At 46.4% G+C, this 14592-nt stretch overlaps 1 protein-coding gene across 2 annotated transcripts in view; it reads right to left on the minus strand.

Annotated features, from left to right (window-relative positions):
* Positions 1–1566: 1566 nt before the first annotated feature.
* Positions 1567–14592, minus strand: part of LOC146772512 (asialoglycoprotein receptor 2-like) — a 45542-nt gene continuing 32516 nt past the window's right edge. For both annotated transcript variants that reach the window (XM_085639892.1, XM_085639893.1), the window contains 2 exons: positions 7111–7220; positions 1567–2680 (listed from right to left, as the gene is read on the minus strand). In XM_085639892.1, the coding sequence (XP_085496018.1) occupies positions 2494–2680; positions 7111–7220 (297 nt within the window). In that variant the 3' untranslated portion in view covers positions 1567–2493. The remainder of the gene's footprint in view (positions 2681–7110; positions 7221–14592) is intronic.

Below are 14592 nucleotides of genomic sequence, written 5' to 3' on the forward strand. Positions count from 1 at the left end.
ACTGGAGAACTGCGCAATGAAAACTGAAAATGACTTAACTATAGACCCCTCATCAGAGTGCCTCAATCGCACACTCACTTCCTGGTTCACAAAGCTTCCCAAAAATTAACAGTCTAATTCCATTGCTTATTGACCAGGGTTTGCTGCACCTTAAAGGGGAAAGGCCAAGAGTCTACAGACACAAGGATTTTAATATAACAGTGTACTTGTTCTATAATTAAGTTTTTCCCCCTACTTTTTACTAGAGAAAAAGCTGTATAGTCATATATTTGCCATACTGTTTTCAACAGACATGTCTCCATTTGGAAAAACACCTTTTTCATCCTGACAGCCTCAAAATGAACATGAAATATACATTGCTGTCTGAGAGTTCTGGGAACATTTACAAACACTCAGCCATGGGCCTTTTAGTTTATAATCTCAGAAGAATCTCTTGATGACAAAAACAGAGAATCATTTTATATAGTTATTCATTATCTATCTCTTTCTCTCTGTCTCTCTCTCCAATTACAGCTCCTCCGCTAAGGCGGAGGAGTGTCGGACCACTTTTTTTCAGCACTATAAAGGAAAGTTAAACTGATAATAACTCTAAGTTATTATCATTTTATTTTTTTCTTGTTGCGGCAGATTTGCTAGCGGGGCTGCTCTGCTGACAGAGCGGGGGAGGGGAGGAGGGGTTTCACTCCCTTAGTGCTCAGGAATGCTTGGCCTGTAATGCAGCCTGGGTGGAGAACATGCCCAGGCTCCCTGTCCCCGTCTGAGTGCTGAATCACGGCGCTCAGACCAATCACAATGCTGCATTGCAGCATTGTGATTTGCTTTAGGGAGCATGGGTGCTTCCTGGGTGCTCTGCTCCTGTTCTGGAAATGATGGTAGAAAGAGCGGCAAGACAGTAAGTTTTATTTTCTTTGCTCCTGTCTCCCCCATGCCCTCCCACCCCGATCTGTGCCGCCCGCCACTGTCTCTCTCCCTTGATATATATATATATGTGTGTGTGTGAGTGTTTGTGTGCGTGCTTTCATTGCAGATAATGCATAGGCAAAAAAAACATATTTCACAGGGATCCGTGAAATATAGAAGCATGCAAAACGTCCCCATGAAATACAGTTTCATCACCATAATGTCAGGACCCAACCAAACCACTAAACAGAGCTATGCTATTATCAGGGCTACTAGGCTTATGTGTCAATGGACGACTAAACTGTGCATCAATATGTTCCACATTCACTAACATTCTTATTTGATGCATTTTTAACCAGAAAAAAACAGCTTTAAAACCACTCCATTCGACAGGCAGGTTGTTTACACTGCAAATAGTGTGTTCCTGAAAATCTATATAAGTATTGTTTTCTTCTTTTTACTGCAGATAACCAAACCGTATGGTCCAGAAATTATTTTCTGTTTTCAATAAATATTTCCATGGTTTAACAAAATAACGTTTTCAGGTTAATGCCGCATAGTAACATTTGTGATATAAACTTGTCACTTTGAATGTAGCATAAATGCATTATGTATATCTTTATGTGTTTAAACATCGACACGAACATAAACACACAAAAGCACACATTTTAATTTGTAAACATTTTAATAAAGGGAAGCAATGGTTCTTTAATCACAATAAATCAATTAAAATTAAAAGTGTTAAAAAAATATTCATGCAAATTCAAAGTAGAAGTTATGGTTACAATTCAAATAAAAAAACTGAAAATCACAATTGTTTGTGGGGTAAGCAACCCCCTTACTACAGCACTGCTCATGGCCTCACATACAATCAGGGCCACTGAAATGAAGCGATTTTACGCTTAAGTATAAATTTGTCACATTTGCCTAATTACCCATAATCTACTGAATAATCTGCAAACTTTAAAAGCAAAGATTGTTTCGAGCTTAAATGGATCAAAAGTTACAAAAAATGTTGTGACATACTTTGCTACTCAATGGAAGGCCCGGTCACCGTTCTGTTGTTTATTGTTCTGTTTGGGTGTTAAATTGGTACTAATGATGTGAAACCTATGCCCAGGCTAGGTTAATAACTGTAAAAATGACAAAATAATTACATATTGGTAGCACAAAATGTGCCACATTAAAAATCATAATGTATCCTTTCCTGTTGTATAATTTAGTAAACCTTGCCGCATAATCTAGCCCTCCACTTCTGCATAATTCCAGTGGCCCTGCATATAATGTGACAGTAACAGCAGAGATAAAATGCTATAATTTAAGTCAGAATGGTCTTTTATATTATTGCCAAATAATTTTTGATCCCTTGACAAATATGTACTTGATTTTACCTTTAGGTTGATTAAATTACTTGCTTCAAACTTTTGTGTAGATTCATCATATAGCACACAAATTATTAGTACAGAAAACAGTTAATTTCCTATAGACTAAGCACATCAACAATAAGTACGGAGCTGCTACAGCTGAAGCCTGGATGCACATACATTCATGTTTGTGTGAGTGTACTGTGCGGCATTTCAGATGTATTCCTTTCTACAGTACAAATTCCTTTTGGATTTCCATGGCCTTCTTTTTGCAGATGTATCTGTTATCCTCCCAGCAATTCTCATCACCCCAGTTCTGGAGGATTGAATCTCCATCACAAGGTGCACTTCCTAGAGTAGCGCAGTCTCCTTCATCTTTGTCACCTACTTTATCTGGTTGATCACATCTCCAGAATCTGTGAGGAAAAGAGTCAGACAAAAGATAGCTTCATTCAGATGCTCTGATGCAGTTGCAAACACTTTCTCTATCACTCTCAGCTCACAAATGTCTCTCTTTACCAAAGCAAACTTTAGTACAGTGGCTACAGCTTTTTTAATTTAACATTGCAAATGCCTATCAAAAACTAAAAGACATCTTAGAGGATCAAACGTAACCACGGATCTTCCTTCATGAACTTTGATTATGTTGAGATACTGCAGGCCAATGGCGTGTGAGTGGCAATATATCACCTGGAAAATATGACGTGAATATGGACAAAACTGATGATAAAGTTTTGAGAACATAGCGCGAGAGGAATAATCCCATCTCACTTTGTGTCAGGCACCAAGTTAAATATGTGGCAAAGGATAGGGTGGGCTATAGTGGACTTTGCAGATATTCACTATTGCGGGAGGATATACGTTCGTAAGGTGAAAAGAAGGTGATATAGATTTTCTTCTAAAACTTGCAGCCATATCTCATATGAATCAAAGATTTGGTCTGATTTATTCTTGCAAAACCACTTTTCCAGTCTGTACACTTGATTTTGCACTTCCACAGAGGCTTCCTTGTGAGAAAATGTGCTTCTGTGTATGAGGAGTGGGCATTGCAGGTCAGAAGTGTCCTAGATGTTTGGGTAGACTATGGAAGAATGAAGGGGAGGGGAACAGGTCAAATCTTTATTGAGAGCCTGCCACATGTCCACTGCGGTAGAGTGACTATTGCACTGCGAAACGCTAAACGTTCATTAGCCGAGAAATATGAGATAACAGAGCAACATTTGGCAAGAATAAGAGATACAGATAACATAGAGTAAATATAAACATAAACTATTCTAAACTATGCACAGCAATGAGTAATACACTGCTGCATGGACATAGTAGCTTGCACTTTTGAGGGTTTCACAAATCATTAACTGACATCTGCCCATCCTGCAAAAAAATTTGCCAATTTACTCCAGTCAAGGGCTAGGATGGCAGAGGTAAGGGAACATCTTCCAAAATTTATGAAGATGTGTAGGAAGGGGGTTTCTTCATGGGAGGAATAAACCGAGTGAGTAAGTGTGATACTGTGAGAATAAATGCATGTATATTCTTGCACGTGATTAGGAAATTTACAAAATATTTCCCGTATTCAGCATGAAAAACTATGATGAGTACAAGGTTAAGAGCATAAACTGGAAAAGATTTGAGAATTCCTAAAATGTGTAAATGTACTGCTGTGCAAGAATGAGGCCCGTGCTTCGTATTCTTCGCTTCCCTTTGCTAGCAGCTATTGTAAGTTGTTAGTCATGGACATAGCTTCAGGTGCGTTTATTGGGTAGAATGTAGTAAACTTTCAAGCCTAAAGGGTTTAGAAGACAAGCACATTTAGTTACATTAAAATACTTCAATACTTAGGATTGTATCATGTAAGGAAGGCCTGGCAAATGCTAATTTAAAGTATGATCTTTGCCACGGTATTGGTCTAACTTACGTCTCAAATAGTGGAAGAGTTGGACAAGAGCTATTTTATCACCCAACATGGTAGTAAATGGATGCTTGGGGCAGGCTTTATAGGCATGTGCTACGTTGGCTGGAAATGTAGCGACATTTGATGATCCATCCAGTAAGCCATAGATCATAGTACAATAATATACATAGAGAAAAACACAAACACAATCAAGTCACAATACAATAAAGCATCCAAAACGGCAACACAACAATTACAATGCACCACAGCAATATCACATTTAAATGCTAAAAGAACAGAGCAGAATAAAAAACTAAAAGAACACATCACCACCACAACAAAATGCTACACTACAAATATGCACAGAATTATTGTCATACATTACCATCTCGAGGGGCCTGCTTTCAAAATAAGGTATTACAACTTGTTTACTCCAATTTCTATATTAACTTACCAAGGACATGAACTAGCACCAGTCAAAAATGTTTTTGTGATCTGGACCCTAAGCTCTTGGGTGTGAATCGCTTCCACAACAAAATGAAAGCTTGAGGTCAGTTGCAAAAGTACTGAGGAGCCAGGGTTACTCCTCCTCATAAATTCAGTTTGTCACTTCCAAGAGCAAAACAAAAGGCAGATCAGCCAATGGGATTTTGGGAGTTCCAATCTGGGCAAAGGGACTTGACATGGTTCCAAGGGAGACACGGAAGAGAACAAAACCCACCATCTGCCAGTTAACAAATACTTCTAAAAGGCAAAATAGCAAGCCATAACCTAAGCACGATCCACGACTTAGACTTCCTGCCTCATGTTTGTTCGTTTTTTGGCTGTATTTGCTTAACAGGAGCAGTGATCACTGGGCTTCACATTTCAAAAGTCAAAATAGTGCTTAATTTGGCAATTGAGCATTTCTAAAGTAAGATTGGAATTTGGCGTAACCATGCCCCAGTCAAAGATTGCTACAAAAAAGTGAGTATTTGCTGGCAATTTCTTTTAAAGCTGAAATATTTTGTTGTAGGATTTTTGTATCAACCCCAGCTTTCTGTTATTTTTTTCTACTTTAGTTGAAAGTTCACCTCATAGGACTTGCTTGCAAGTTTGGAGCTAAATTACGATCCCTGTGAAAAAAGAATTTGCATAGGGATCAGAATAGCAAGTTGTGTAATAATTAACACAGTCTCAGTTTTTCAGCTGATAGATTTCAAAACGGCCAAAATTTGTGGGGGGAAAACGTTTTTAAAAAAGGGCAAAAACATATTGAATTGCATGTACTAGGTACCGATTTTTTGTTTTATGCCTCATTTACAAGTTCAAAAATCATTATGTATACTTTACCCTGGACTAATAGTGATTTCTAGATGGGGTAAATACTCTGCACAGCCAAGAATCAGGGCCCAACTCTCTTTCTCCCTCTTTTGTAAATGTTGTTTTTCCGCATTTGAAATAGTACGACACTCCGAACAGCACAGGATGGCTGGGCGTGAACACATGAGATTCTGAACTGTACTGCTACAGCGGCATGAGGCTCCTTGGTACATGGCGACATACCCTAAGATATTAATGCAGCATTTAGGTCCATTACTTCAAAACAATACAGAAGCTTGTTGTGTTTACTTGGTGCAAAATAGTGGGATTTGGTTTCAGTCTGGCATGCTGCTGGTCTAGAGGGGGGTTTGCAGTTGCTCTATATAAACAGGCTCATAATTTTCAGTATTTTAATCCCCCCCATTATGATATTAGGAGCTCACTGGCCATCTCCTCCTACTCCAAAGCTTTCAATGAAGGTATATAAGGTATACCCAATGAATCAAACACATATATGAGAGGAAACATTTAAAAAATGTTAACTAGGCGTGAATATATGATGTTACAATGCAAACAATTATAACGCATGCCTTTACAACGCGGTTTTTACATCGCAGCTACCTTTACAATGCATGATTTTACAACGCATGCCATTACAGCCCATTTTTAGAAACTACCCTTACAATGCATTACATTACAACGCATACCAATACAACACATAATACTTTTAGGGTAACAGTGGGGTAGGTTTTGGATAGTGTAGGGGTAAAAATTACTATTGCCACTACAGTGAGTGCAACAGTAGGGTAAGTGTTGGATAGTGTAGGGGTCAAATTTACTATTCCCATGTACCCTCAAAACCATACCCACCCTAAAACAAAACAAAACTCCATTACTTATCTTATAATGCGTTGTAATGGCATGCGTTGCAATGGTATGCGTTGTAATGGTATACTTGGTAGTGACATGCGTTGTAATGCCTGTTTTGTAATGGCATGCGATGTAAATGCATTTGCGTTGTAATCGCTGCGTTGTAAAGGTAGTGCGTTGTAATGACTGCGTTGTAAAGGTTGTTTCCCACTAGTCGTAATCCTGCTTAACCCTAAACTCTGTAACATGTGCCTAGACGGCATCAACCTCATCAAATGCTTCTGTTGTTCGGATAACCACTCAAAACATTCCTCTTCAGCAGAGTATGACATTTTTAAATCCCCCTAATTGCCCAAAACCACACCAGTCTTAATGGTATATGATAATTTGCTATTAATAGAATCACTTCTAAGATCCATCTTGGTGATGCTTAAAGTCAGCCACATTTAAGAGGGCCTTTTTGAGAGTATCGAGGAGTGAGTCATTGGCAGAGGGGACAAGCTCCACTTTTGAAGGATGTTCTGCACTCACTAACTGTAAATAACGGGTAAATCATTTCTCACTTTGAGCATCAACTCTACTGGCCACTGTCACTAGGCATGATTTATTCTTGTATGTTTTGCTTGATCCACTAGATTGAATGTGACAATTGTTGTATGTCTCTAGTGCGTCTAATTTGTGGCTCTAATATATTATCATCGTTGTTGTTCGATGTCAAGTGCATGAATGCCTGGGTAATGCAGTTATAGATGAATTAATACAATTGCATTGTGGTAATATCACCTGTCTTTTTGCAGTGCAGATCCATTCAACCACTTCCAGGTACCTTCTTTGTGAATATCTGTCAGTCCGATCCAGTACAGGTGAGGACCTTTCTTTCTTGTAATGAAGTCCTGTGGGAATCAAGAGGCAGGATGGTGAACAGAACCATCAAAGCGATCAGAATAAGTATATATGAGTAAGTACGGTTGAACTATTCTTTTTTTTTTTTTTTTGAAACCTTTATTACAGAATGCAAAAGATATACAAAGATGGGCCTACAACCTTCGGGCCGGCCGCTAGCAAACAGTAAGAGCATAAAATACAGTTAGTAAACACACGCTGCAGCGTGAGAGAGATCACAGGAGTTGAAAGAAGCGTTGGCGGCCACACCGTCCGGACCCCCCAAATGGCGGTTCCATTTTTATATAAGAAACAACAAACAAATCCACAAGGCAGCAAAAGTCAAAGCAGCAGTACGAGCTCCCCTGGGGAGGACCCTACCGATCCACAGGAATAGCGGGGGGGGACAGGCCGGGGCGGAAACAAAGTGGACTCAGTTCCCAGAACCAAGGCGACAAGCAGACTAGGGAGACGGGGCAAGTGCCAGCTCAGGCGTCAGTGGCGGGCAAATTCCGCCACGGTAGGAGTTCCAGGGGCCCCACACTTTCACCCATTTCCCAGGCTTACCTCTCGCAACATACACTACCTTTTCCCGAAACATACACCAATCCATGCTGTCCTTCCACGGCGAGACCGTTGGCGACCTCTGGGAGCCCCACAATTGCGCTATGTCACGCTTGGCTACCATATATCCCAGAGTCACCCACCCCGTCTGCGGCACTGAGTAGTCAGTTGGCTCCCACACATTCAGCAGACATCTCCTCGCCTCGGGAAGCAGCGTCACATGCGTGACCGCCTGCAACACCGCATGCACACCACGCCAGAATCGCGCCACCTCCGGGCATTCCCACAAAATATGGAAGAAGGTCCCTAAAGAACCACACCCACGCTTACACAACCCATCCACGGCATATCCCATACGCATCAGACCCTATGGAGTATTTTGAGCTGGACGAAGCAAAGGCGGGCCGGTATGGCCACCTCTTTCGGGGAGGCCACCGCAGACACCCAGTCCTCGTCATCCAGCTCCAATCCATCGGCGACCCACGCCTCACGAAGGCTAGTCAGCAGTCCCGAGCGATCGTTGATGAGCTTTTTGTAAATCAATGAAATCGTGCCATCCGGTACATGCCCATCTAGCACTCTATCTTCCAGAGGGGAGTACTCCGGGATGGAGGCAACATCCGGGAATACGGAGCACAACGCGTGACGGACCTGTATATATCGAAAGTACTCCCTGTCCTGCAATTGGAATTCCGTCTGCAGCACATCGAACGTTTTGAATCCCCCCCTCGTCCAGAGATCGCCCACCTTGCTGATGCCTATCATGTCCCACTTCTCAAAGCCTTTCGAGGTCCACAGGGAGCCCAGCCGCTCAGATGCATACAGTGGCGTCGCCCGGGTCAACCGATCCTTCCACCCCATCGCCAAGTTCGCCGCGTGCCACACCCGTACCGCGACCCGCGTAGGGCCCGTCAGACGTGCGTCGAGCGATCTAGAATAAAGCGCCCGATTATAGTCACCACCCGGCAGTAACAGTTTATCCATTTCAAAGGCCGGGTTAAGAGCGGGCCCATAAAGGCCGTGGTTTATCGCAGCCAGCTAGGAGGCCCAGTAATACCGTTTGATGTCTGGGAGGGCGACCCCCCCGTCGCACCACGGGAGCATCAGCTTCGCAAGGGCGATACGCGGCCTCCCCTCCCAGAACAGGTGTCGCTGCAGACCCTCCACCTCGCGAAAGTAGCGCGCCGGGACAACATCCATCGTGTTCTGTAAAGCGTATAGGAAACGTGGCAGCGACATCATCTTAAACAATGCCGCACGACCGAGCGGTGAGAGCGGCAAGCGCCTCCAACGCGCCACGTCCTCCTTCAGGCGCTGGAGGGGGGGGAGCAAGTTCTGTTTATATCGGGCCTCAGCGTCCAGGGTAATAAAGATACCCAGGTACTTAAATCCCTGCACCTGGATAGGACAACCCCGCGGAAGGATAGGAGCCTCCCCGGAGAGGACATACACACAGGATTTAGCCCAGTTGATGACTAAGCCGGAGTTGCGGCCAAATGAATGCAAAACATCCACTAGCACAATCAGCGATTTACGCGGGGAAGCGAGGTATAAAAGAATATCGTCCGCGTAAAGGGATACGCGATCCTCATACTCGGGGGTCCATCGGAGACCACGAATAGAAGGATGCCACCGCAGCCACTCCGCCAGGGGCTCCAAGGCAAGCGCGAAGAGGAGCGGCGACAGCGGGCAGCCCTGCGGCGTGCCCCTGCCCAGTTCAAACGGAGCCGACACTCTACCGTTCACCGCCACCTGCGCCAGCGGTCCGGAGTATAACAGTTTCACCCAACCAATGAATCCCGGGCCAAAACCAAACTTAGCCAGCGTCGCCCAAATATATGGCCACTCAAGCGTGTCGAACGCCATAGTGGCGTCCAAGGACGCCAAAATGTCCGGCTCTCGTATGAACGGGACCAGCGCGAGCACCCCATGCAAACGCCGCAGGTTTAGCGCGGTGTTGCGATGAGGGATAAAGCCGGACTGGTCCTGGTGAATCAGATCGCACACCACGCCAACCAGCCGATTGGCCAGCACCTTGGCTAGAATTTTGGGCTCCGCATTCAGCAGCGAAATGGGCCTGTAAGACGTGACCCGATCCCGCGGCCTCCGCTCCTTATGAATAACCACGATAGTGGCCAGACGCTGGTCCAGCGGGAGGGAACCCGCCGAGCGGGCCGCGAGGAACATAGCACGGAGATGCGGCGCCAGCGTATCTGGTCATAGTTTGTACAATTCGATGGGAAGGCCATTAGGACCCATGGCCTTGCCGGAGGCGACCGAACGTATGGCGAGGGCAATCTCCTCGGATGTTGGGGTCGCGTCCAACAACACTTTATCCTCCTCCGAAAGGGAAGGCAGCGCAATGTCTTTAAGCAGGGCATGGGAATCCTCTTCCGAGCGGGAAGATACCGGGGAATACACCCCACGGAAATATTCTGCGAAGCAATCAACAATTTCTCCTGGTTCAGTGACACACACACCATCCAATTTCTCAATCGACGGGACAACTCGACTCGCTCTCTCCTTTTTATCCAGCCACGCAATCAGTTTACCAGCCTTATCACCCACATCATACAGTCTCCCCTGTTGCTCTCTACTGAGGCCCCTGGCTGCCTCCGTGACGAGGGCCTTGTAGTCCGCCTGCTTGAGTCGGAGAGCATGCAATTTATCATCCGTCACCCCACACTCCAGATCACCCTCCAACTCAGTTATCTCAGTTTCAATACGGGTCACCTCCTCCCGCTCGCGCCTCCGGGAATGGGAAATGAGGGATAGGGCCTCCCCCCGGAGTACCGTCTTAAACGCCTCCCACAGAGAGACCGCAGCCGACACAGACCCCACATTGTCTTCAAAATATCGCTCAAGAGATTTAACCCAGTCTGTGCGAATTGTGGGGTCACGCAGGTACCAGGGATTAATCGGGACCACCCTCCCCTCCCCCCTCGGGACAATGTCGAAGTGCAACAGGAGCGGGGAGTGGTCTGAAATACCCCGCGCCAAATGTCGTACCTCCCCAACCCTCCCCGCCTGTGCCGCTGGCATCAGGACATAATCAAGCCTCGAAAGACTGCCATGAGCCCCGGAATGAAAGGTGTAATGTATCTGCGTAGGGTGTTTCAGCCGCCAACAATCCACCAGCCCCAAGGTATCCAAGAGGCCGGATAACCAAGTTTGGGCACAGGGGAGATCCCTGGGAGGGTGACGATCCTCAGTCCTGGAAACTACAGCGTTAAAATCCCCCCCAACCACTAGAATCCCCTCCGGAAGGCCAAGGAGGAGGCGCCCCAGATCAGCAAAAGTAGTTGTTTGCAACCCTGGCGGGACATAAACAGAGACGAAAACAATCACTCTACCCTCCAATCTACCCACCAGAGCCGTATATCGTCCCCTGTCATCATGGAGCACCTCATCAACTTCCAACGGGAGAGAGGTTTTAACCATAATGCCCACACCCCTCGAACCAGACGTGAAGCCCGAGTGGGCTATAAGGCGATAGCCCCGTCTGTTCATGGCACGAAAGGAGTTGCCAATGAGGTGTGTTTCCTGCAGAAATACTATATCGGGTGAAATTCGTTTTAAGAACTGCAGGACCACCCCCCGTTTTATCCTGTCCCCCAGTCCATTAACATTCCAGGACAAAAGACTCAGTCCCCTACCCCCCATCATAGCCGAAATCGATCAATCTCCCCCCAGAGAGCACTTTAGAAATAGCACAACAATACTTCTGCCTTGTGGTACAAATAAACAATACCCAACCCCAACCCAACAGCCCCAACAAAACTCCCCCCTCCCTGCACCCCTGCATGAGCCCAAACAGCCCCCCCAACTTGCAGTGTGCCTGTCGCCCCTATGTAAATTAAACTACTAAGACCCCCTAGAGGAGGAAGGAGAACCCCCTCGAGACCCAGCACCACCCCCAATGGAGGGGAAACCAGACACAACAGTCAAAAGACCCTAAGCTGGGCCGAAAGTGGCATCATCCGGGGTGAGCCCCCGTGTCAGTACCTCAGACCCGGTCCGGTGGGCACTCTCCTCCCGTCGCCCCCCCCCCATCCCGACCATGTCCTCCAGACAAAGTGTCCAACCAGTCCCCGGCCGTTTCAGGACGGTCAAAAAAGTGAGTGCGACCATCCGCCTCCACCCGCAGCCTGGCCGGGAAGAGCATGGCGTATTTTAAGTTCATGCCTCGAAGCCGCCGCTTGACGCCCAGGAAACTCAATCTCTGCTTCTGGACCGCCTGCGTAAAATCAGGATAAAAGTTCACCTCCATGTTCTCCAGCTTAATCGGCCCTTGCAGTCTGGAAGCTTGCAAAATCGCATCCCTGTCCCGAAAGTTGAAAATACGGGCAATAAGAGGCCGCGGAGGGGCTCCGACCTTCGGCCTGCCACCGGGAACTCTATGGGCCCTCTCCACCGCAAAGAATTTACTCAGTTCTCGAGGCTGGAGATGGGTAGAGATCAGGTCCTCCACAAAGAGATCCGCCGCCGACTCCTCCCGTCCCTCGGGCACTCCGATAATGCAAATATTATTCCTCCGGGCCCTGCTCTCGGAGTCCTCCAGGCGCCGATCCATGAGCGCACTTGCCTGACGGAGCCGGTGCACCTCCGTCTGAAGGGCCGCTACCTCAGTCGTGAGGCCCGACGTGGTGTGGGCCAAGGAATCGACCCGGTCATTTGTCTTAGAGAGATCGGCTCTGACAAGGTTGACATCGATGAGGACCGCGTCGAGTTTGTGTGCCAAGGTGTCGAATTGCTGGCCCACTGAGGTCTTCATCTCAGCAATGGCGCCCATGACGTCCTGCAAAGTCAGATCCGTAGGCAAATCAGGGGCATCCGGGGGGCACTCGGAGGACTTGTGCGATCCGCCGGGAGACCCCTTCGGGAGGGTGTAGCGGTCCATGATGTTGGCCTGATGTGCGGTGCCACGCCGGGTCGACTTGGCCTTCAACCGATCCCCATCCTGCTTCGTGGCCATCGTCGTGTGTCTCGCACCCTCACCAGCCACGCAGTGGAGAGCAAGCAATCAAGGCCGAGAGCCCCGGGGGTCACCCCAGGACGGCAGAGCGGGTCACCGCAGGCAGGCAGGGTCTCCCAGCGAGGCCACCCCCACACAAAGAAGCGCCGTAATCCCACTTGCGATGATGGCAAGGGGACTCAAAAGCGAAAGTGAAAGTGTGGGGTACGCAACTCGCCAGGCCCAGCCCGCCGTTGTTGTTCACTTCGCCACTGGGTCGCCCCCAAACTCGAATCCGGGGTCAGGAGAGAAGTAGGCCGCAAACTTCAGTCGGTGCTCACCCCGGCACCCGGGGTCCGATTCGAAAACGGAAAACGGGTACCACCTCGGCTCAGGCTCACCGACACAGTCCCCTCAACCGATTCAGGATGAAGACAGGATAAACGTGGGAGGTTGCGGAGGTCCTCGGGAGCCTCGCACCTACGCGGCCATCTTGGTTGCGCGCTAGGCTCCTCCCCCCCGGTTGAACTATTCTTAACTTTACATCTATGAACCTTGAAGATATCTATACAACTGGGTAGTTATAGGTGGGATGTGTTTCCATAGAAAATTGATTTTTTGGTTTGCTAATGACTTTGCCGCCATTTAATGAATCTTCATGAAACTTTACAAAACAAAACCAGTCCCATTCAGCTCGGCTCCTTCCTGGAAAGTTTCCAAGTGATCTGTGAAATGGAGGTCAAGAAAAAATTGAACAGCAATTCATAAAAAAAACGCATTTAGCAGAAAGCCAGATCTTTACCCAGAAAGTGTGCATTTTGTTATTTGGTGTAAATACTTTCAGTAGTTTTTGAGCAATTAAGGTTCAGAATGTATCTATATTTCAGCCTAGGTACAATCACGGGTGCACTGCGGAGGTCCGTGGATCTACAAACTCAAACCAAGTGATCGTATTGGCTGGCCACAATCTGAATAAAAAGTTGTGGCTGCCATGTAAGAACTCGGAGACTTGGTCCTCGTGTTCTAAATGTTTTTTTTTTAAAAGCATATGTAGGCAGGTAGGGGTACCCTGGCCACCTGGGTGTAGTTATGGGGTCTCAGATGACCCACCCTCAGGTGTAAATGAAAAATTAATGTTTTACTCTGCGGCGCAGCTGATCTGGGGAGCTACTGTGTCGATCAGCGGAGCAGGGGTGAGATTCTGCGGCGGATCGACAGTCTGTGGTGCCGTGAATGAACGGGTGGTGTTTTGAGTGCCCCTAAGGTGTTGGGTTCAGACAATGCACTGAACTCCATGAAGCGCATGGTCAAAGGCCATGCCCGGCATGGGCTTAGCTGATCATGAAAGGGTTGGGCACAAGACATGGCATCAGGCCAGGCCTTTCGCTCAATGCCACATCGTGTATGACCAAAGGCCATGCCTGGCACAGAGTTGGCCACCCACCGGGGTTGGGCAGCCAGGCCCAGTGCCCAACACCCATTTGGCAGGGTTAGTAATAGTAGAGTATGGAAAAAAATACTTTATGTGAAAAAAAAAACCTAGAAATTCACTGCAAAAAAACAAAGGTTAAAAGTGACATTATAGTTATGTATGATAATAATATCATCATCATTATTAGTTTATTTTGGATCTCAAAGGATCCATCAAACCACAAAAAAAACAGACAATACTTTTTCATTATAAATAAAAAGAAAAAGTACAATTTTGAAAAGCACTGCTATCATCTCGGTGCATGTTATACAAAAAAATTGATGGAAAACCTAATACTCTAGCATAAAATCCAATTCACTTAAAGACGTCACTTTGGCATCCTATCGGAACAAAAAAGTATGAGTGCTTAGTGAAGATTAAGTGATGACTTCTT

The sequence above is a fragment of the Triturus cristatus genome, chromosome 12 (assembly GCF_964204655.1).
Source record: "Triturus cristatus chromosome 12, aTriCri1.1, whole genome shotgun sequence".
NCBI classification, from domain to species: Eukaryota; Metazoa; Chordata; class Amphibia; order Caudata; family Salamandridae; genus Triturus; species Triturus cristatus.